Raw genomic sequence first — 25,222 nt, 5'->3', positions numbered from 1 at the left:
AAGCTAATCTAAGTTGTGAGAGAAAAATGTTATTGTCTTCAATTATTTTGTGCATTTCTGCCCACTACCAATATTTATCTTTTAACAGTCATGTTACGAATGATGTTGGCAGGTGCGAGTGATCACTGACCCTAGTGACTTCTACAATGAACTTCTAAGGAAAACAATGAGTGCTTCTCAGAAGATAAGCCTGTCATCACTCTACCTTGGCACTGGACACCTAGAGGAAAAGTTGGTTAGTTATTCAGTGCATTCATTCCTTTCTGTCACTTTCTGTATGGTACTTTGATGTCACAGTTATAATAAGGACACTTTCCTGCCAGAATTCATTATTCTGTACAGTATTGCAACAACGAAAAACAATGCAGCATGGTACAGGAGGATTCCAGGTTAATAGTATCAGTAAGAGACATCTATCTATCTACAATCAAGTCGCCTAAGGCGCGGCTAATTGGTTCTGGACTGCGCCCGTTCCATAGAAAACCGTGCCATACAAAAAGCTAAACCTATGGGAAAAATGAAATTTGGTTCTTTCATCCCACTTTTCCCCATTTTTCTCCACTTTATACACGCACACAGTCAAGCAGTAAGTCAAAGCATGTATTACACATAACAATAAGCACAAAAAACGGGAGGGTGATCAACCTTGTGTCTACTTGGGCAATACCATGCGCTGCAGATCAAGCAAACACAGCTCAGCTGACCAATGATAACGTTAAAGATGGCGGAGGCTGCCTGGTCAAGCACTGACTGAAGAAGTTTCTTTGATAACGTTTGTCTGCTCAAGTGTCAACAAAACTCACATTTAACACATTAATAATCATTCTTATATACGTGCTGAGGATGATGGGAGGCATTATACTTCATCTTAGCTCAGAGATAGGTGCTTCGTTACTAACCCATTCATAGCGGTTTTACAAACAAACCTATAAATTAGTCACAATACCCAAAGAATCTTTAATGTTTCATTACTTAACACAATGAATTTGGTGAAGTTTAACCTTCTCATAAGAGAGAAAAAAGTCTATAGTCGGAGCACTTGTAGTATGGAGCTGAAGTGGTCGCCATCATCTTTGTTTGCAAACAGGGGAGTGCGCCACCAGGGGAATTAGCCTGCGCATTTCAAACCTTGCCGCGCCCACGCCAAAGGTAGTTTATGCGCATGGTTCATTTTGGGGGGGTCTGGCACCTTGCTGTGGCATAGAAGTCCGCGCCATAGGCGACTTAACTGTATCCATCTTTTCCCAGACACTTTAGTGCCATCAGGGGTGACCATAAACAAATTGCCTCCATGTTGCCCTGTACCCTGCTATTTCACTCCCCTTCCCCCAGCCCACCCTCCCCTCTCTCATATACCTCTCCACTCCATCTCTTCATCTCATCCTCAGTCTCTCCCTCCCTTTTCCCCTGTCCATCTCTTTTACATACACTTCTTGTTAGTCTCTCGCTCACCATCCTCTCCACTTGGACAAACCACCTCAATGTATATCTCCTAACACTTTCTGTCAGGAGGAGGCTGTAGCACCAGCTGATCAGTGGTTCTCCCAGGGGGAATGGAAATCCTGGTGATAGAGAGAGCAGGAGCTCCTGTTTCACTAGCTACCTAACCATCCCCCTTTACTGACCTTTTCAGTGTGACACTAACATGGAGAATAGACCAGCATACTCTCCCAAACACTTCCTCTAACTGTCTCATATACTACACCACATGTGCTTTACACATCACACACTGTACCACTGTGTCACAGGGGTTGACGCCAGCAAGGGCATGTGGCCAGAAGACTTTGCTCCTGCTACCTAGTGGTGGACCTTTTGAGGGAAGGCATGAGGAGGGCTCTGCCAGCATAGATTGTGGGGCTGGGATGAGATGGGGCTCAAACTTGTGCTAGAGGGTACAAGGCATTGTGGATCCCAGGCTGCTGCTTCCGCCTAATAGAGCGGGGCCCAAACCTAGGAGCAGCGCCCCAGAAGGCTGCCCCATCAATGGGTGTGTAATGGCGGGGCAGCTACAGTGCCAAGGCGTGCCTGGTGGGTGTCCTTGTAGCTGTCCTGGCAGGGTGCCCCAAGGCCTCTATCACAGCCACTGATCAAGGCTAGTGGGCTGGGGGTCCCAGATCCTTGGCCTGGGACTGTGCAGTGGGTGGGACCTATTGCTTGTCTCTCCGCTTCTTATTTTACTGATTATGACCAAGTTAATGAATGTCATTGAAAGCAAGCCTGGGGCCATTAAATCACCCATGGGGATTAGAATGGCTTCGTGGAATGTGGAAAGTTTGAGGAGTAGAGCAGGGGAAGTGGTTATGGTAATGAGTAGGAGGTGGGTGGATGTGGGATTTGTGCAAGAAGTCCGGTATAGGGGTAGATTAACCTGAAAGATTGCTGAGTGGGAATGTTGCTATAATTAGTTGTTTTGGCAGGGTAGGATAGATGGATATAGGAGTGTGGGGGTTTTGATTAAGGAGAAATGGGTGGAATATGTCATGAATGTTATGAGAGTGAGTGTTAGGATAATAGTAGTGAAAATTTTGTTTGGTGGTATGATGTTTGCAATTATTTCAGCATATGCTCCACAGGCAGGCTTGGATGAGGTAGAGAAGGGTAGATTTTGGGATGACTTGAAACATGTAGTAAGTGGTATGGGGGATGACGAGATTGTAATACTGTATTGGAGGGGGGATTTAAATGGTCATGCTGGTGAAGCTGCTCAAGGTCATGAAGGCGTACATGGGGGATGTGCATAGGATACAAGAAGTGAGGAAGGGGAAAGGATATTCAAGTTCGGAGAGGCAATGAACATGATTGTGCGCAACACACATTTTAGGAAAAGAGGGAGTAGGTTGATTATGTACGAGTCTGGGGGAAATAGCAGCCAGATAGACTATTTCCTGGTCAGGTGGGCTGACAGGAGGTTAGTGAGGGATGTTAAAGTTATAGGGAGCGAGGAGTGTGTGCAGCAACACAAGTTTTTGATATGTGACATGGTGCTTAAGGAGCGGGTGATGAAAAGGAGGACCCATGCACCTAGGAGGAAAATATTGATGTTGAAAAACCAAGCTGTAAGGGATCTATTCTATAGTGAGATGAGGAGAGTGGTGGCTGAACAGGGAGACATGGCCAGAAGTGTTAATGAGCAGTACAGAGCCCTCAAAACCAACCTCTTGAGAGTTACTGATTCAGTATGTGGACGGACAAGAGGCCCACCAAGATATAAAGTTCCTTGGTGGTGGGATGAGGGTGTAGAAGATGGAGTTAAGGAGAAAAGAAGTCTTTTCCAGGAATGAAAGAAGGGTAGTAACAAAGAGGAGTACTTTGCTGCCAAGCATAGGGCTAGAAAAGATGTTTACAGGGTGAAGTCTGAGTCACAAAGACTTTTACTTGATAACCTAAATCGTGTGGAAGGGAAGAATATGATTTTTATGGTGGCAGATCGTATGAAGAGGGAGAATAGGGATATCATAGGTGAGCAATGTGTGAAGAATGATGAAAGAAGGGTAGTGGTGAACAATGGGGATGTTAAAAACGCATGGAGAGAGCATTATATCCGGTTGTTGAATGAGGAGTTTGACTGGAACAGGGAAAGATTGGAGCCAGCGGATCCAGTGTTTGGCCCTTGGCCTTTAATTGACGCTGCAACTGTGAGCAGGGCAATAGGCAGGATGCAGGTGGGGAATGCAGCAGGTGTGTCTGGGTTGACTGCTGAAATGTTGACATCCTCAAGAGATATAGGAGTGAGGTTAGTCACTGACCTGATAAATATGATTATGTATGAGTGTGTTGTCCCAGAAAATTGACTGAAGAGTGTAATTGTAAATTTATACAAGGGGGAGGATGATGCCCTGGAAAGATGAAATTATACAAGCATAAAGCTTTTAAACCAGATAGTGAAGGTAATGGAGATAGTTGCAGAAGGTATGATTAGAGAAAGAATGAATATTGATGTGATGCAGTTTGGGTTTATGCCAGGCAAAGAAACCACTGATACCATATTCATTGTTGCTTCAGGGACAATATATAGGAAAGAAAAGGGAACTATACTTTGTTTTTGTTGATTTGGAGAAGGCCTTTGACGAGTCCCTAGAAAGGTGGTGAAGTGGACAATGAAAAAGCCTGGGATGGAAGAGTGGCTGGTTAAGGTGGTTATGGCCATGCATGTGGGTGCTCACATCTAGGTAAGATTGAATGGAGATTTGAGTGATGAGTTTTCCATGAATGTCGGTGTGCATCAGGGGTCAGTCTTGAGCCCCATGTTGTTTAACATGGTACTTGAAGCCCTCTCATGTGACTTCAGACTCCCGTGGGAGATATTCTATGCTGATGATTTGGTGCTGATTGCAGAAAATGAAAGGGAGGTGGAGGAAAGGTTTAGGAAGTGGAGAGATTGTATGGGGCACAAGGGCTTAAGAGTAAATGCAGATAAAACAAAAGTGATGGTATCTAGGGCTGGGGGTGATACTGTCAGAGAAGAAGGAGAGTGGCCATATGTGGTTTGTCACAAGGGCGTGGAAAGTAATTCCATCTTGTGCAGTGTGTGTGATAAGTGGGTGCATAAGAGTAAATGTTGAAAAGAGTAAAGTGATGGTTATTGAGAGAGAAGGTGACTTCCAGTGTGATGTTACAGTGAATGGAGAGAGACTAGAATTGGTGAGAGAGTTCAAATACCTGATTACAGTAATAGAAAAGAGAGGAAAATGTGCAAAAGAAGTGGAAAACAGGGTAACACAAGGAAGGAAAGTAGCAGGTGCTATGAAGGCCTTGATAAGAAACAGAGGCTTGAGTGTTGCAGCTGCGCGAGGCTTACGTGAAGGAGTGTTAGTGCCATCTTTAACATGGTTGTGAGACTATGGTGTGGCATGAAAATGAAAAGTCAAGAGTGAGAGCAGTGGAGATGGGACTGCTGAGGAATGTATGTGGAGCACAGAGAGTGGATAGGTTACAAAATAATATGTTTCGTGAAAGGTGTGGAGTGAGGAAGTCGGTGGACACCAGAACTGAAGAGTGTACTGAGACAGATTGATCATGTGGAGAGAATGGATAAAAATAGAGTGGTAAAAAAGGTACTGTATATCTGAGTGAATTTGAAGGAAGGAAGGAAGGTGAAGTAGGCCAAGGAGAAGGTAGAGGGATATGGTGGATGAGTGTGTAAGGAAGAGAGATATGGAAGTCGGTGAGGCTAAGGGACTGACAAGAGATCGAGCTGGCTAGATTAACGTTGTGAGAAGAAGTGCATGATCAGGGATTTGGCACCCCTTTTTAACATGACAGCGTCCAGATTGACTCTGTTGGGTACGTTTATGTGCAGCTACAGAATGTGGTAAATGTTTTTGGCGTATCAGATAGAGCCAGGATTCCCGTGGGCTTGAATGATGAGTGAATGGAAGCATGGCTCATTGGATTCAGCTTACTTGGGCTGTCTGGACGTTGCTGCTCTTCACCCTGCCCTAGGGTGGGAAAGGATGTCTGGATGGTGATGATGATGATAAGTGATGTAGTGGTATTACAGGTAGACTGTGAGATAATGCTGATGTCATGTGTGCGGTGTGTTGAGGAGAGGATGTGGATATTGCCAGGCATGAAAGGATTGAACTTGCTGGTGAGTCTCTAGAGTGTGTGGAAGAGTTTTATATGTGGGAGACATGTTTATGTGCTGGAGGTGGGGCAGGAGCTAGCTCTGTGGCTAGAGTGAGGAGTGTTTGGAAGAAGTTCAGGGAGCTGTTGCCTCCCCTGACATTGAGAGCGCTTTCCCTCCGTGCTAAGGGATCTTTGTATGCAGCATGTGTTAGGAGTGTAATGCTGTATGGTAGTGAGTCCCAAGCAGTAAAGGAGGAGGATATTCGCAGGCTCAAACGTACAGAAATGGCAGTGATGAGATGGATGTGCAGTGCATCCTTGAGTGCAAGGACTGGGGGGGCTAGGTTTACAATGGAAGAGTTGAGAGGTAGGATGGGATTGGAGTATATTGCTGTTGTGATGAGGAGCGGTAGATCGAGATGGTTTGAGCATGTGGAGAGGATGGGAGATGATAATTGGGTGCAGAAGTGAGAAGTGTTAATGTTGGGGATAGGGTAGTGAGAGGTAGACAGAATAATACCTGGGATAAGGTCATTGAGTGTGACCTCAGGTTTAAGGGACTAAATAGGGCAGCTGCCAGAAATTGAGCAGCATGGAGAGCCGCCGTTAGGTGACTAAGACCGATGCAGGTAAGCATATTGGAGCCTCAAATGAAAACGATCACATCCACATCCATATCACAACATTCCTTCACTTCTTCATTTGTCAGTCTGTCTCTCCATTTAAATTCACATCTTCCTCTCAAATAACTCATTTACACTGCTCTCACTCCTGACTTTTGTTCTCTCAACAAGTTCCAAGCTTCACTTCCCTATGTTAGAGTTAGTATCACAATACTATCTTGCAGCAACTTTTTTACTTCCATGCTCACTTCCCTATTTCTTATCACTGCTTGCAAAGAACCAGCAATCTTTATTCCCTGATGTACCCTTAAAAGCACTTCATCCACCAAACTTCTGTCCTTACTCATCACAATGCCCAAGTACAGTAGGTACCCATAGACTGCGAGTTCAGAGTACACGATCCTCATTGTACACAAGGACCTATTTTTTATTGAATTTTAGTATATTTTTTAATAGTGACGCAAATTGAACTCGTAATAGGCGAGACACCAGCGAAGAGTGGCCCAAATCCAGGGTTTACCCCGAGCACGCGACATTGCCACCCCAAGAAGCGCCAACCACTAGTGATGGAGAGTGGAGACTTGTTGATGAGCCATTTCCTGGGGAGGATCAAGAGGATGATGTGATGTCTGAGGTGTCAGAAATAGACTTTGAAGGGTGTATGAACAAAATGGGTGCATTAGCTAGCGAAAGTGTCGAAAGTGCTGGTGACTAGAGTGGTGAGGAGGTGGTGCGTCGAGTGGTGCAGGAGTTTCACCCTAGGGTTCTGAGACAAGTCGTCGTCAAGTCAGTTCGCCGTCAGACAATTCCCTGTCAAAACATGGACGATTCCCCATCAATATACAGTAAGACCTCACTATAATGGACTAATTGGGGCCCAAACCATTCCGAAAAATGCAAAATTCTGATAAAAGCGACATCTGGGCTTCCCCCTGCTAATCCAGATTTTTTCCAAAATATCAGACATTAGTCCGGATTGCATGAACGGTTTTTAAACTGTTTTGGCTGCCACTGCGGTACTGTACTGTGTTATAACTTCACTACATTAATCAAATGGTATAAGAATACTGTACTGTACATTGATAAACATGTCTTTTATTTACCTTATTGTGGTGAACATAGCTAAAGTGGTCAGGCAGTCCAGGCTGCTTCTGGCTTTACCAGACTTTTTCCAATATATAGGAATTTAGTCCAGTAGCTCCAAGAGTCTGCTAAAAGTGAATTCCAGACTATTGAAGTCCGTTATATCGAGATTTTACTGTACTTATTTTTAATTAATACTTTAATAACTATATTTCTGGGGGATCCATAAAAGTCAATGTTCAGTAGCATAGGCTTTGGATATTATTTATTAGTTGCACCTTTAGTCAGTCTGACTAAAGGTGCAACTAACAAATAATACCCAAAGCCTACACTATTGAACATAGACTTTGATGGTTATTAAAGTATTGATTAATTAATAATAAGTATACTGTATTTATAGAATGACAGGGAATTGTCCAGGGTTGCGAATTGTCCTGACGGGGAATCGTCCATGTTTTGACGAGGAATTGTCTGACAGCGAATTCTCTCGTGCACCATTCGACACATCATCTTCCTCGCCACTCTCATCACCAGCACTTTTGACACTTTAACTAGCTAATGCACTCACAGTGTTCATAAACCCTTCAAAGTATATTTCTGACACCTCAGACATTGCATCATCATCTTGATCCTCCCCAGGAAATGGCTCATAGACAAGTCTCCATGCTCCATCACTGGTGGTTTAATTAACTTGTTTCTTCCTCGCTGTAGTTGCCTTTGAATTATTCTAGCATCATCCATAGCTGTCTTCATTAATGACAGCAAATTGTCTTGTTATTGTTGTGACGGCGAATTGACTTGATGCCGAATTGTCCCGAAACCGAGTGGTGCAGGAGACCATTTGCCTGTTTTCTTCTTGGGTTAAGGTGAGCAGCCATATTCTTGTTGGTTTAGTTAAGCCATATCCTTGTTGGCTTAGTAAAGCCATAATCTTGTTGGTTTATCTTAGGTAATATGTCTTAGATAGTTTCCCTGTACAGTACAATACTTAGGTCTGAAAGGAGTCTTTAGGGTTGCCCATGAAGGGGGGTGCCGCCTATGTGTAATTTTTCCCATAAGCTTATGTATTCAGAGTACGCAAATTCCTTGTACGCAACGTCCTCTGCTGCCCATATACGCGTACTAGGGGGATGTACTGTACTTAAATGCACTCACATTTTCCATTTCCTCATCATCCAACATTACTGTACATTCAGTGATTTCATTTCTCTCGAAGACTATAACTTTACTTCTCCATACATTCACCTTTACCTTCCGATTCTTACACACACTCTTAAACTCATTCACCGAGTTTAGCAGTTCCCCTTTGTCTCTACTTAACCCTTTAGGACTCCGATGACCTGTTTTCGTGTCATTTCAGATCCAACCTCAGAGATTCTGATGACACGTTTATGAGTCATTTTAAGACACTTCTGTAAAATATTCGCCATAAATCATGTTTCTGCGTCATAACAACAAGGCCCGAACATGACATCGTGGAATGGTTGCTCAGTGTGTGGCGGGTGCTGCACAGCAGGTCTGACGCAAGGCTTTGTCTCTTTGGTACTTAATTCTTGGTGAATATTTTTCTTCAGCAAGGTATAAAATTTTTTATTTTTGCCTAACTTTAGCTTGTCACTTTGACTTTTTATTTTCTTTGTTTTCCTTTCTTGAACATGCTACCATTAAGTACGACTATTCAGCTTTAAAATGACACCAAAACTAGCATTCTATCATGAAAACACATTTACAAAGACCAGTCAAAGAAAAAGATCGCTGAGTGAATATGAAGCCAAGAATCACACAAAATTGTGCATCTTTTTTCTTTCACTTTACTGCACAGTAACATGCATAAATTGCCATAAACTATATATCATTATAAAGGTAATTTATTGTAGTTTTGCATGATTTAAACTAGATTTATAAATGTACAGTATTAGTTTTTTTTGCCAAATATTTTTCTGTGGCAAAGTACAAAACTTTTGGTTTTTGCCTAACTTCAACTTGTCATTTTGATTTTTAACTTTCATAGTATTCCTTTTTTGAACACTACAATAAAGTACAACTATTCAGCTTCAAATAATACCACAACCAGCATCCTATCATAAAAAGTGTATTTACATGGACCAATCAAAGAATAAGATCGTGAAGCGAAAATGCAATCAAGAATAATTAAAAAATTGTGTTTAATTTTCCTTTTGCTTTACCGTGCAATAAAATGCAGAAATAACTTAATCTATATATCATTGTAAAGGTAATTTATTGTAGGTTTGCATGGTTTAAACTGGATTTATATATTTTTATTACTTTTTTGCTGAATATTTTTCTAAGGCAGGGTATAAAATTTTTGGTTTTCAAACAAAATTCAACTCATCATTTTGATTTCTCATTTTCTTTTTTTTCCCTTTTCTAACATACTGTACCACGATCAAGTACAACTATTCAGCTTTAAAATGACACCAAAACCAACATTCTGTCATGAAAATTGTACTTATACAGAGTGATCAGAGAAAAATATCGCGGCGCGAAGAAGTGGGTCAGCGTGAGAGTGGCTGACTCTAGAACAGACATAATCTGTCTGGCCCAGAAGCTGATAGGGTTAACAATACAGTATCATCAGCAAAAACAACAATACAGGAACTTTCCAAACGCTGCCTTTTCTTGTTAGGGTTGCGTCAGTATCCACAACTCTACTTTGTATCTCTTTTACAACCCCATTCATTTACTGATTGAACAACCATGGAGACATGACACATCCCTGTTCCAGTCTAACATTCAGATAGAAAAATTTTCTCAATTCACCATTCACATGCACTGCAGCCTTAGCACCCTCATACATACTCTTCATGGCATTCAGCTGCTTCCCATTTACTCCATATATTCTTTTCCATGTTCCTTGTCTGTCCGCTCTGTCATATGCCTTCTCCAAATCCATGAAGGCCACACACAACTTCTTTCCCTTCTCTAGAAACTTTCTGACTAAAGACCTGAAGATGAATATCTGATCTACAAAAGCTCTTCTCCTCCTAAAATCTCCCAGTTTTTCTCCAACTAATTCCTCTGTTTTTTCCTTAACTCTGTCAATAAGTATCCTACCATACACATGTAATATTACACTGAGATGACTAATGCCCCAACGATTACCAGTTTACCACATATTTTTCTTTTTCCCATTTTCCTTTGTATGGGGGAATAATTATACCTAGGGGAATAATTATACCTGACTTTCAATCCTCTGAGACTCTACCTTCCTCCCAGGCCAATCTGCACATCTTCCATATCCATTTTACAACTATCTCGCACCAATACTTCATTTCACCACACACTCCATCAATTCCCTTGGCTTTCCCCATTTTGACTTTCTTCATTGCTTCCACTACTTCCATCCTACTGATCTCTTCCTCCCTCCTCATCTCCCTCCTTCTCCAAGCCATTCCCCAGCCACTTACACTCACATTATTTTCTTTCTCTGTGTTTAACATTTCCTTAATGTGTTTTATCAATCTGCTTACATTTTCTCCCCTCTTCGCTATCAATCTGCCATTTTTGTCTCACTCCACTACTGACTTCTTTATCACCCTGTCTAACACTCTTTACCTTCATCTAGAACATTTTCTTACATTCCCTCCATTTTACACTCAAATTCCTTCCAAATTCCTCATCCACTTTATTCTTACTGCATCTTACTAATCATTTCACCTCTCTCTTCCTCTCAACATATAACTCTCTATTTCGTGTCTCAACCTCCACTATGCCTATGCTTCCTGTCCACTCACTATATGCTTTCATCTTTTGTGCCACAGCTTGTCTGACTTGTTTCTTCCACCTTGTTGTTCTTTGCACCCCTTTACATCTTCTCTTCACCCCACATACCACCTCACATGCTACAAAGATTTCTTCTGTGAATACCTTGCTCACACCTTCTACCCCCCCCCATCTGCTCCAAATCATATTAATCCAGTCGCTCCTCCATTTCTCTCTTATGGTCTGCCATTTTTTCATCTTCTTGCAACGTTTCTACCCTTGTTGTATGGACTACTTCCTCCTGTCCTTCCCTCCTCCTGTTCGTCCATTGCATTTGTAACTTGATTCTCACCACCACCACATGGTGGTCAGAGAGTCCACTCCCCCAACCTCTATGCTGTTGCAACTATTACACACAGTACCTTCTTATTCTCTCATCCACGCATACATAATCAGTCATTGGCTTCCGTTCATTCAGTTCACCACCCACCCCTCTCATCACTTGCCATGTATACCTGTGGATCATTTGATGCCTAAATAGGTTATAGACTACCACATACCCCTTCCTCCCACACGAATGTCCACTAAAGCACTGCCATTCTCATCCTCCTCTGCAGGAACACCCCACTCACCAACTGCTCCACCCACCCTCACATTCCCTACTTTTCTATTCATATCTCCTATCAAAAACACTCATTCCTCTCAGACTTTTCCATGCTCACTAACACATTTGCCCAGAACGCTTCTTTCACTCGGCCTGCATGATCTTGTGTTGGCACATACACACACACAGTTGCCCATGTTTGTATTCCTAGGAGACATCATATAATCACGTAGCCAAATAGAAAAAAAAATTCTTGGTTGAAAAATACTGGTGTAGATACCCCCAAACTTTGAATTAGTAAACTTATGGGAAAAATGGAATTTGGTTCTGGACGTTCGCCTAAAGTCCCCCTTCTCACCCCACTTTTCCCCATTTGCCCCCACTTTACACAGGCACACACTCAAGCAATCAGTCAGTGCATGTATTACACATAACAATAGGCAAAAAAAGTAGGAGGGGGATCAGCCTTGTGTCTGCTCGGGCATAATACAGTTGCTCATAAAACCGTTATGAACTGGTTAGTGACAAAGCACCAGTCTCTGAGCTAAGACGAATATAATGCCTCCCATCATCATCATCATGTATATAAGAATGATTATTAATGTGTTAAGTGTGAGTTTTGTTGACGCTTGAGGATACAAACTTTATCAAATATACTTTTTCAATCAGTGCTTGACCAGGCAGCCTCCGCCATCTACAGTATAATGTTTTGGTCAGTCAGCTGATCAGCTGACTGACCAAGACATTAAAGATGACGGAGGCTGCCTGGTCAAGCACTGTTAGAGGAAGTTTATTTGATAAAGTTTGTATGCTCAAGTGTCAACAAAACTCACATTTAACACATTAATAATCATTATTATATACGTGATGATGATGATGGGAGGCATTATACTTCATCTTAGCTCAGAGATAGGTGCTTCGTCACTAACCCATTCATAGCGGTTTAATGAACAAACCTATAAACTAGTCACAGTACCCAATGAATCTTTAATGTTTCATAACATAATGAATTTGGTGAAGTTTAACTTCCTCATAAGAGAGAAAAAAGTCCACAGTTGGAGCACTTGGTAGAATTGAGCTGAAATGGTCACCATCTTCTTTGTTTACAAACGGGAGCGTGCCAACCGCCAGTGGAATTTGCCCAGGCATTTCAAACCTTGCCGCATCGCTGCATCAGACGTATATTATGTGCGTGGTTTGTTTTTTTTGGTTCTGGCACCTTGCCATGTCAAAGAAAACCGCGGCATGGAAGTCCGCGCCATAGGTGGCTTGACTGTATTATAATGCATCATTACAAAATTCTGTCATCTCAGTTATACTGTCTGTCTTGGAGTAGATTTGCACATGAGACTTGTACACAAACATTCATTCATATAGGTCAATAACTGTTGTAAATTGCAGCCTGCCAGCCCTAATAGTTTAGGAGTAACATGTCAAAATAATGATTACCTTTTACAGGTTTACACTTGAGTGCTTGATAAGGGTGTACAAAAACGCAATTTAAAAACAATTATAAATTTCTGAAGATGATCATACTTTGCACAGAGACAGAGGAAGGATGCTAGAACTTCCTAGAATTTTCTTAGAGTATTCTAAAGTTTTTGATTTTATCGTAAGAAATGAAGACAATGTCTGCAAGAATGTGTGACTGACTTTGCCTCCATCTCTGGCTGCTTTACATATTCATAAAATCTCCATCTTCGTCTCGGAGATTCAAGTCAGTATCAGCCTCTCCTTCATCACGATTTGCACCATAGACCACTAGACTCCAAGTATGCAGTGTAAACAATCATCATCTCATTTATTTTCCCGTAGATACTGTTGATGAATTGGGTCCAGAAATAGGAAATTAAAGTAGCAGTTGTGAAAGAAATAGTATTTCTTTTAATATTTATTTATTATATACTTTATTATCTTTTGAGGTATGTGCAATGAGGGAACGATGTGCATCATGCCCAGACCTGCAAGTGTGTTGGCTGCTGGACCACACCCGAGGCTCTCGTGGACTGCACAACTCTCGCTCCATGCTCCGACCTCTTCTTACTGACTTCCCCCAGGCCTGTAGGGTGTGTGGTGACTCTTAGTGTGTAGATAAAGTTAGTACAGTAAAAGTCCTATTATTTGGCATCTACGGGACCAGTCTGATGCCAAGAAATTGGATTTGCCGAATAATTGAAAAACCTACCTACTCAGTACCTTAAATTCATTGGTGAACATTGTCATCACCACTTATGGTATTACAATTGTGTGTGGAGTACTGTATACTGTACAATACTGTAATCAATACAGTACTATACCTGAATCTTTATATATATATATATATATATATATATATATATATATATATATATATATATGTGTATATATATATATATATATATATATATATATATATATATATATATGTATATATATATATATATATATATATATATATATACAGTATATTAGTGAACATATACAAGTGTAATGACACAGTAGGCCCACAAGTCACAGAATATATATATACACTATATATATATATATATATATATATATATATATATATGAAGCCTCTGTGGTATAGTGGTAGAGTGTGCGTTTCGTACACGGGTGGACCAGGGTTCGCGCCCTACCAGGGTAATAAACTTTGGGAGTGTTCACCCGGCCACATACTGCATTGGCGGACACAAGGGGTGCTGTGGTTGAACCAGTGTCTCCTACTGTAAAGTATGCTTACACCCAATTGACTTGCGCTGGCCAATTACACTTGGTTCACAGACTACACAGACATCCAAAGCCACTCCAACACTACAATTACACATACAAGCACTTCTCACCCTACATACAATCTCTACCAGACAGCTTAAGCCACTTGGTAGAGATACATTGGCTGTATCGTACCCACTTCAGTAAGGATAGGCCGGTCCTGCAGTGGACACTCAAATGGCTGATGAGATGAGATGATATATATATATATATATATATATATATATATATATATATATATAGTCTATCACATACAGTACAATCACTCTTGCAGCTCCTGCAACACAGAAGGAGAAAGTTTAACACTGAGACTTGTAATTTTACAAAAGGTAACAAACCTTTCTGTAATTTTATGGCATCATTTTCATCATGGGATATAATGCCATGATGACGGTGATCATGACTGAAAATTCTTTGTGGTCACCATAAATTCTGTATAAACAGTGTTATGGTTACAATGACAACAATGGTGGTGATGATGATGATGAGATGGATTACAATTGCCAGTTCTTTTTTGCTGACCACCAGGTGTCGCTATATCACACCCCAAAACTGCGAGGGTTGCTGCGCCGGATCATACCGCAGCGATGGAATGAAGTTGTCGGACTCCAGCACATGAAACTCTATGTCTTTGATGACTCTCTTCTCATTTCTGGGTCAGTGTCTTTTAGAACACGAATGAATGTTTGATATCCAAATATTTAATGGTCAGGATAGAAGAGCTCTTATACTCCCATCCCTTGTGTTCTTGTTTTCTCTGCTTATGAGTGAGAAGTTAAAAGAAATGTCACAAATATTGTAGAAATCAATGGAAAGCTAGTCAGAGATTGGTTCAGGAGATCTTGATATGTCACCACTGTGAAAGAAGCCACTGTCAGAGACATTTCTGGTACCCTTATCCCATGGCGGACCATGCTTGACTACTTTCAGCATAGGCCAGAAGTTGGCATCCAGGTGGCTGGTGAAATGGGAGGCCTGTCTCTCTGTCACCATCTTTCAGACATCATTAAGGGTACTGTACTTCCTAGTTCAGCTAGGATTAGTTAGCTGAATTGTTATCCCACAGGGGTTTGTGAAACACATTGATAATAATAGGTGAGTGATTTTGTCAGTGATGCAGGGTCAAGATTTTTAGATGTTTGAATATAGATGAATATTTGGTCCAATTTTTTTTGTCACTTGTAAATTTTGCTTTCCTTTTCCTATTTCTGGATCCTCCCATCCAAAACTTAATAAGGACTATGATTATGATGATGATGATGGTCATCTGGTTCTTCCTCCCAGAGCCAACCTCAGCAATGACTACTTCACCAACCGGCAGGACCGCTACCTGGTGTTTGATGACTGTCCTGCATTGGCTTCCTTCTACCACAACATCATATCCACCCTGGCTAACTTCTCACTGCAGTTGAATGCTGATGACACAGAAGCCATGCCACAAGGGAGCAACATTCATCCCTATTTGGTGTGTTGTGTTTGATGATGTTGAATGCATGAATGGTTCATGCTTTCAGTCTGATATTTTTTTCATTTTGCAAATCTTACCATGAAACAGTTATATTCAACTTGGAATGGTCATTAATTAGTGGAGGGGTTAATGAAGGCCATATCTAACCCTTTAAGTTCAGAAATTCTCACTTCAGCAGAATGAAATCACCTGAAGTCAACTAAAATAAAATGAATAATACTTCATCGGACTGATGTCGTCATCACTTCTTATTGCTTTTCTTTCCTTTACAGGTAGCTTTACATTGAGTGACAATCCTAATGGTTTCCTGTAAGCCAAGAAACCATTTACAACGCTGGGTGGTAACCATATAACCAAACCATACGTGCTCCCTATTCGTGTCAGCAAGTGGGTTGGTGGAGGGTTAGTGCCCCTTCCTGTAAAACAAATAACTCAATGTCAAATGGCCACCCCTTATGGGATTATGGCATCTGGTAATAGATAGATAGATAGATAGTTTTAATAGCAATTTTATTTACCAGTCCCGTCTTCAGATTTTTTGTTTTACTTGACCTGGAATGATTTTTTAATTTCATTATTTCACGTAGGTTAATTTCACCAAAAGTATTCGTTTTGCACTTTTCACCTTAAGGCTTTTATGCAGAAATTAATGCAATTTTATTTTATTATGACTAAAATACAGAAAGGAAGAATATTATGTGTACAGTCCTTTATTTCTTTTTTTTAGGCTCTGATGATGGTAAAAGTTTGTACCGAAACGTAAGCCAATAAAGATGAAGATGTATATACAAGCCCTGGTGGTTCTTTACTAGTAATCCCTCCAATATCCGACGTAATAGAGCCAAAGGCATGTCCGGATATTGGGCCCCAACCTCCTGGACTTGTACTTATGGACCCTAACTCAGAAAAACACCTATACAACTCCCTCTGGACATTCATTGCACCAATTTAAGACCCAAATCACACCAATAAGGGACACAAAAGACTGAAATAAATGCAAAAGAACCATAAAATGAGGTTTTAGAGGTGAGTTTATACAATATGAAACATTCTGGGTACTTACAAGTCCCTGGCTCCTGGACTGGTTTGAACCGCCAGTTTGCAGTCCACAGTTAATCCTCTGCACTCTAAATTCTAATTTCTTAACACTGCACAACACTGTAAATTCCCGTGTGTTCTTGTGGCGTGGTATTGCAGTTTATTCACTGTTTATTCACAAAAAAGAAGCACCTGTGGCTTGCACTGCTATAAGCATCTGCTCTCGATCGGAGTTTGGCTGTGACTGTTGATGATGGCGGGGTAACAGAGTTGCCAGATCACAACGGCCACATTACCAATCTCCTCAACTTTCATTACCAAATTTAACTTTTCATTACCAAATTCTTCACTAATTATATATACAAGTGGAAATACATGTAATCACTCTCCTTGTAATTAACACCATGTTGATTATTTTCACGCTATGTAGGGTAGCAGATTAATCAGAGAGAGCAAACAATCCACCATCTCCATCCTGTGTATCCTCATACATGTGAAAAATCCGTTTGGTAATGCATTATTCTGATTCATTACCAAACGAATTTTTCATTACCAAATTGGCCCACACTTGGTAATGAAAAATACCAAATGGCAACCCTGACAGGGGAGGGGGAAGGGGGAGGAAGGAAGGGGTGAAGGGACCATGGTGTAACAGCTGTTCGGCGCCACGCGGCAATTTCAAATTACGGGAGGGAAAAAAGTCAGATTTTTTTTTAATTTTTTGCGGTTTTTGGCCCATTTTGGGAATATTGGATCCCGGGACGATTATGTCCGGTTAGTTTTTTTTTTTTTTTTTTTTTTATGCAAGGAAGAAGGAACCAAAGGCCATGAGCCCGCGATAACAGTTCCCTCCAAGAGAAAAACAAAATACAATAGAGAGCCAAATTCAAGATCCGATCGTTTTGAGATGCCTGGATGCACTGCGTTTGAAAGACTGGAGATCATAGGCAGCAGGAAATACAGATAGAGGGAGACAGTTCCAGAGCTGACCTGTTGCATAAATGAAAGACTGGGAGTAACGGTTAACTCTTGCATTAGAGAGTTGGACAGAAAAGGGATGAGAGTTTGCTGCCAGATGGGTGCTACGCACCCGTCGTAGAGGTGGAGGAATGCAAGCAGACAGTTCAGAGGAGCAGTGACCATTAAAGTAGCGATAGAAAAGAGATAAAGATGCAACAGTGCAGCGAAGAGACAGAGGTTGAAGGGAGTCAGTAAGAGGAGGAGAGTTAATGAGACGAAAAGCCTTTGACTCCACCCTATTGAGAAGAGCTGTATGTGGGGAGCCTCCCCACACATGAGAGTTGTACTCCACACAGGGGCGGATAAAACCCCTGTATAGAGTCAACAATTGTGCAGGGTTAAAGAAAGAGCGGAGACGGCTTAGCACACCCAGATATTGGGTGTTCGGATATTAGAGGGATTATATATATCATCATCATCATCATCCGGACCTCCTTTCCCACCCAAGGGCAGGGTGAGGAGTAGCAATGGCGAGACAGCCCAAAATTGCCCAATCCAGTGGGCCACACTTCTATTCACTTATCATTCAAGCCCCCGGAATCCTGGCTCTATCGGATACACCAAAAACATTCACCACTTTCTGTAGCTTCACATAATCTATCCGACAGAGTCAATTCAGACGCTGCCACGTTAAAAAGGAATGCCAAAAATCCCTGATCATGCACTTCTCCTTACAAAATTCATCCAGCCAGCTTGATCTCCTGTCAGTTCCCTAGCGTCACCGACTTCCAAACCTCTCTTCCTCACACATTCATCCACCATATCTCTCCACCTTCTCCTTGGCCTACCTCGCCTCCTCCCTCCTTCGAATTCGCTCAGATATACCTTCTTCACACTATTGTTATCCATTCTCTCCACTTGACCATACCATCTCAGTACACTTTCTTCAATTCTGGTGTCCACCGACTTCCTCACTCCGCATCTTTCACGAATCACATTATTTTGTATCCTATCCACCCTCTGTACTCCACATACATTCCTCAACAGTCCCATCTCCACTGCTGTTACTCTTGACTTTTCATTTTCATGCCACACCATAGTCTCACATCCATATGTTAAAGTTGGCGCTAACACTCCTTCATGTAAGCCTTGTGCAGCTGCAACACTCAACCCTCTGTTTTTTATCAAGGCCTTCATTGCACCAGCTACTTTTCTTCCTTGTGTCACTCTACTTTCAACTTCTTTTGTGCATTTTCCTCTCTTTTTCTATCACTGTATCCAGGTATTTGAACTCTCTCACCAATTCCAGTCTCTTTCCATTCAGTGTTACATTGCACTGGGAGTCACAGTCTCTCTCAATAACCATCACTTTACTCTTTTTTACATTTACTCTCAAGGAACGACGCTTACAGACATCAGCAAAACTCTGCACTAGTCTGCCAAGTTCTTGTCCGGTACTTGCAAGGAACACTGCATCATCAGCATACAACAAATTTGAGATATTCCATCCATCACCATTCATTATCAGTGCCATCCCTCTCTCCATTACTCGTGTTTTCACTTCTCTGATCACCCCATCCATATATACATTGAACAACCATGGGGACATCACACAACCTTGTCGCACGCCCACACAGATCGTGAACCATTCACTTAGATGCCCATTAACTCAGACACATGCTTCACTATCATCATAAAAACTCTTGACGGCACCTAGCAGTTTACCCTCTACACCATACATGCGCAAAACTTTCCACAATCCTTCTCTGTCCACTTTGTCATATGCTTTTTCCAGATCCATGAATGCCATAAACACCTTATGGTCCTTTTCACAAGCCTTCTCTACTATCTGTCTCACTGCAAATATTTGGTCCACACATCCTCTGCCACTCCTAAAGCCACCCTGTTCATCACTCACTAGGACTTCTGATATCTCTCTTACATTCTTTATAATAATTCTTCCATATACCTTCCCTACCACATACAGTAAGCTTATGCCACGATAATATATATATATATATATATATATATATATATATATATATATATATATATATATCTATCTATCTATTGCCAGACGCCTCAATCCCGTTTGGGGTGGCCACAAACAAATCGCCTCCAAGTCGCCCTGTCCTCCGCCATTTCACTCCCCTGCTCCCAACTGACACCCCCCTCTCATATACCTCTCCACCCCATCTCTCCATCTCATCCCTCGGCCTCCCCTCCCTCTTTCCCCCTCCACCTCACTCACATACACTCTCTTCGTCAGTCTTTCACCCTCCATCCTCTCCACATGGCCAAACCACCTCAGTGTGTTCCTCATAACGCTTCCTATCACATCCACATCAACACCACAACGCTCCTTTATATCCACATTCATCAGCCTGTCTCTCCATGTGACTCCACAGGCTCCTCTTAAATAACTCATTTCCACGGCTCTCACTCTTGACTTGTGTCCTTCCAACAACGTCCAAGCTTCACTTCTGTACGTTAGAGTTGGTATCACAATACTGTCATGTAGTAACTTTTTCATTTCCATGCTCACTTCCCTGTTTCTTATCACTGCTTTCAAAGAACCAGCAACCTTTCTTCCCTGCTGTACCCTTTCAAGCACTTCACCCTCCAAACCTCCATCCTTACTCATCACACTACCCAAGTACTTAAACGTACTCACATTTTCCAATTCCTCACCATCCAACCTCGCTGTACATTCACTGACTTCACCTCTCTCAAAGACCATCACTTTACTCTTCCCTACATTCACCTTTAGATTCCGTTTCTTACACACTCTCTCAAACTCATCCACCAAGCCTTGCAGTTCCCCTTCGTCTTCACTCAACAACACAGTATCATCTGCAAACAGCAGTACAGGGAGTTTCCAAACACTATCCTCTCTCACCAGGGCCACTCCAACATCCACTACCCTACCTTGTACCTCTTTTATTACCCCATCCATGTACAGATTGAACAACCATGGAGACATGACACATCCCTGTTTCAACCCAACTTTCAAAGAGAAAAATTCACTTAGTTCACCATCCACACGCACTGCAGCCTTCGCACCATCGTACATACTCTTCACAGCATTCAACAACTTCCCATCTACTCCATATATTCTTAACACTTTCCACAATCCTAGTCTATCCACCCTGTCATATGCTTTCTCCAAATCCATGAAAGCCGCATACAACTTCTTTCCCTTCTCTAGAAACTTTTCCACTAAAGATCTGAGAATGAATATCTGATCTACACAACCTCTTCCCTTCCTAAAGCCTCCCTGTTCTTCTCCAACTAATTTCTCTGTTCTTTCTCTAACTCTGTCAATAAGTATCCTACCATACACTTTTCCTATTATACTAAGAAGACAAATGCCCCTATGATTACCACACACTTCTTTTTCCCCTTTTCCTTTGTACAAGGGAATAATTATACCTGACTTCCAATCCTCCGGGACTCTACCTTCCTCCCAGGCCAATCTGCACATCTTCCACATCCATTCTACTGCTATCTCTCCCCCATGCTTCAGCATTTCACCACACACTCCATCAATTCCTGGGGCTTTCCCTGATTTAACTTTCTTCATTGCTTCCACAACTTCTATCCTACTGATTTCTTCCTGTCCTTTCACCTCCCTCCTTCTCCCAACCATTCCCCAGCCACTTATACTCGCATTACTTCATCCTCCACGTTCAACAATTCCTTAAAGTGTTCTCTCCATCTGCTCACTTTTTCTCCCTTCTCCACTAGTACATATTTCTTCAGGCCACGTGCTGCATTGGCAGACACAAGGGGTGCTGTGGTTGAACCAGTGTCACATACTATAGAGTATGCTTGCACCCAGTCGGCTTGCACGGGCCGATTACACTTGGTTCACAGACTACACACACATCCATAGCCACTCCAACACTACAACTACGTACAGTTTCTACTAGACAGCCTAAGCCACTTGGTAAAGATACATTGGCTGTATCGTCCCCACATCGGTTGGGATAGACCGGTCCTGCAGTGGACGATCAAACGGCTGATGAGATGAGATGAGATGAAAGAGAGAGAGAGAGCTATATATATATATATATATATGTGTGTGTGTGTGTATATATATATATGTATATATCCATCCATCCATACATCATCCAATCCTACGTTGCCCTATGAGGAGCGTAGGAGCCCGGGGCTAGGCAGTTGGTCTTGACATTTAAGATGAGAGTGACCAGCCTCACTCATCCCTGAGTGGCATTACGTGAGCAATAAACCCCAACCACCCCTTGGATATAAACCTTCACCGGCTCAATCCAATTGGAGCACAATAATTACCCACTAAACAACCAGGCGCCAAAATTTGGTTATATGGTTACCACCCAGTGTAGTAAATGGTTTCCTGGTGTACAGGAAACCATTTGGCTTGTCACTCATTGTAGTCACCCATAGGCAGAAGGAAGAGGAAAGAATGAAGGAATTAAAGACAGAAGAGGGAGTGTAAAGTCACCCGTAGGCAGAAGGACGAGGAAAGAATGAAGGAAAGAAAGATAGAAGAAGGAAGGAGGAGAGGACAGGGCAGACATCCGATAGCAACACTACATTGAGTGGATGGTGAGCGCCCCCACCTACCACTAAATATATATATATATATATATATATATATATATATATATATATATATATATATTTATGTATATATATATATATATATATATATATATATATATATATTTATGTATATATATATATATATATATATATATATATATATATATATATATATATATTTATGCATATATATATATATATATATATATATATATATATATATATATATATATATATAATATCAGATTATTTTATTTACTTTAGGAGAGTCCTCCTAGTAATGAAGGGGTCATTGAAGGTTATATTAGATTTTCTTTTTCAAAAAGCTTCTTTTAAGGTGAAGAAAGTTGTGCAAAGACTTTGAAATAATGTGAATTGTGTATTGGTTTGAAAGGGTGGCACCACCTTAGTAGTGAGCCTGAAGCAGTTCTTTAATAATTAGGTGTTGCTTTATAAGCAACTTATCCAAAAAAAAATATATACCTGTACTGCATATATAGACAAATAAAGCAGTTTAAGACTGTTAAGTCATGAATACATGTGTCGGCTTCTGTTTCTTTCAACTGAAATATACCATTTGACAGTATAAAAAAAGTGCAGTGCATTCATTGCAGCAAAATTATTAAAGTATTCAAGATAATTTTAAATTATTTGTTGTGTACAGTGTATCAGAGCTGAACATGCTTTATTGTGTACGGTGTATCTGAGTGGAATATAATCATTGGATATTATCTTGAATAAGATGCTCCAACTTACGAACCTCATCAACTAATAGTTGCAACTGTAACAACCAGTCTTTTATTACCTGTGCAGGTTTTAGTGCCCTGAGGCATAACTGCCATATGTAAAGCCTTTGGTGACATTACATACAGTAAACTCTCAATATAATGAACACTGTGTAACTTTATATTACAGACCCTCTCATCTGATTGGCACTTTTAGTATTTCTAAGAGATATCTGATATTTTATAATAAATGTTGTGTGGCATCCAGTTGTCTCTGCTTGTAAGCAGCCATCAGGGTCAGACTAATGCACATGACTTGCCCAGTGTGACCTGCACTCTGGACCTGTAATGATTACTGGACTTCTTTGTGGCCATTCTGTACATCATTTTTTTTACCTTTTTATTATTTTTTTTCTCATGTTACACTTTAAACATGCCACCTATGGGTTCTATTTCATCAGCTCTTGAGATATTGTTGTGAAGTTAGAGGTCATAGAAAAATATGAAGCATATGGCTAGTTATGGATATACAGGTAGTGGAGTTTTGGTTGTAGTGGACTTGATTTCCACACAGTTTGCGTGCTATAAAGGGAGTTAACAAACCCCTGGCAGCCTCTTAGGGATTTCCACTAATGCACACAATAATTGACCATATCTTCAGCCGGTAGACCACAGGCTGTCATCAATGAAAATCTAATAATGATTCATTTTCTTCAGGGTGACTACAAGAAGTATAGTTTAGCTGTGAAGTCAAAAATAATGGAACTGTGGAAGAAGGAGTGTGATCAGAATCCCACCAGGCTTGCTCACATCATGCACCAAGATGAAGCCTCACCAGATAGACAGATTGACAGGATGCCTCAGAAAGACATGCCAGAGCATAATTGGTTACAGTGGGTGCAAGATCATAGGTTAAATATGGGGACTGACAGAATTTTAGCCGCTCACACAGTCAGCACAACAGAGAACCAGTCAGACAAATCTCAGGTCTCTATCACAAAAAATCCAGTCAGCCAGTCTGACAGTCCTCATGTTACCAGGCCAGACAGTTTACATTCCCAATCAGAGAGTTTACCAAGTGGCCACTTAAGTGATTCGCAAGAGCACGTAGATGAACAGTTGGACACCATAGTCTTCCCAACCATACAAATGGGGCCATTTGAGATTGAGAATGACAGCCTAGTGACCAACAAATTCCTGGCCACAGCAGAGATTGGGTCGAGGATACAGCTGGCATCGGGATACTTCAACCTGACGCAGGAGTACAAGAACTGCATCATACATGGCTCCCAGGCATCCTACAACATCCTTATGGCACATCCTAAGGTGAGGAATTTGTCAGTGGATATGCACTTAGCTCAGCTAACCTCTTCTCTCCAATGACATGTTTTTTATTTTATTCTTTACCTATAGAAGAATGTCTATCTATCTATCTATAGCCCGACGCCCTAATCCCGCAAAGGGTGGCCGCAGACAAAACGCCTCCAAGTCACTCTGTCACCCACCATTTGACTCCCCTCCCTCCAACTCACCCCCCCCCTCCCTCATATACCTCTCAACTCCATCCCTCCACCTCATCCTCGGTCTACCCCTCCCTCTCCCTCCCTCCACCTCACCTATATACACCCTCTTAGTCAGTCTTTCATTCTCCATTCTCTCCACATGTCCAAACCACCTCAGTGTATTTCTCCTAATCTTTTCAACCACATCCACATCTACCCCACAACGTTCCTTCACTTCTTCATTCGTCAACCTGTCCCTCCACGTCACTCCACATGCTCCTCTCAAGTAACTCATTTCCACTGCTCTCACTCTTGACTTGTTCCCCTCTTGCAAGAAGAATGTACAGGTATTAAACTTGGTGGAGATCTCCTGATGTGAAAGGATTAGTGAATGTTATATCTAATCTTTCCAGCTCATATATTATCTCCCTAGTCAAGTAAAGTTTTCTGATATTAGTAAGATTAGGTACTGGATAGGGGTGCCTTCACATGATGGCACTGTTAATGCCCTACCTGGCTGAGCAGTTGTCATATGGCTCCATCTGTATCTCCCCAGAAGAGGATGGTAGAATGTAGGGAAAGGGCAACTTCAG

The 25,222-nt window shown here is 41.5% G+C and overlaps 1 protein-coding gene across 1 annotated transcript in view; it reads left to right on the top strand.

The window, feature by feature from the left end:
• PGS1 (Phosphatidylglycerophosphate synthase 1) overlaps window positions 1-25,222 on the top strand; it is a 58,755-nt gene that overhangs the window by 16,092 nt on the left and 17,441 nt on the right. The window contains exons 3-7 of the mRNA XM_080274439.1: window positions 113-235; window positions 13,524-13,667; window positions 14,878-15,005; window positions 15,634-15,814; window positions 23,845-24,453. Of these exons, the coding sequence (XP_080130565.1) occupies window positions 113-235; window positions 13,524-13,667; window positions 14,878-15,005; window positions 15,634-15,814; window positions 23,845-24,453 (1,185 nt within the window). The remainder of the gene's footprint in view (window positions 1-112; window positions 236-13,523; window positions 13,668-14,877; window positions 15,006-15,633; window positions 15,815-23,844; window positions 24,454-25,222) is intronic.

Source organism: Coenobita brevimanus, chromosome 57 (genome assembly GCF_032717465.1).
Source record: "Coenobita brevimanus isolate Jiangsu-jjx chromosome 57, ASM3271746v2, whole genome shotgun sequence".
NCBI lineage: Eukaryota > Metazoa > Arthropoda > Malacostraca > Decapoda > Coenobitidae > Coenobita > Coenobita brevimanus.
Note: the sequence above shows the minus strand (reverse complement) of the source record. Positions and strands in the feature narration are given on the sequence as shown.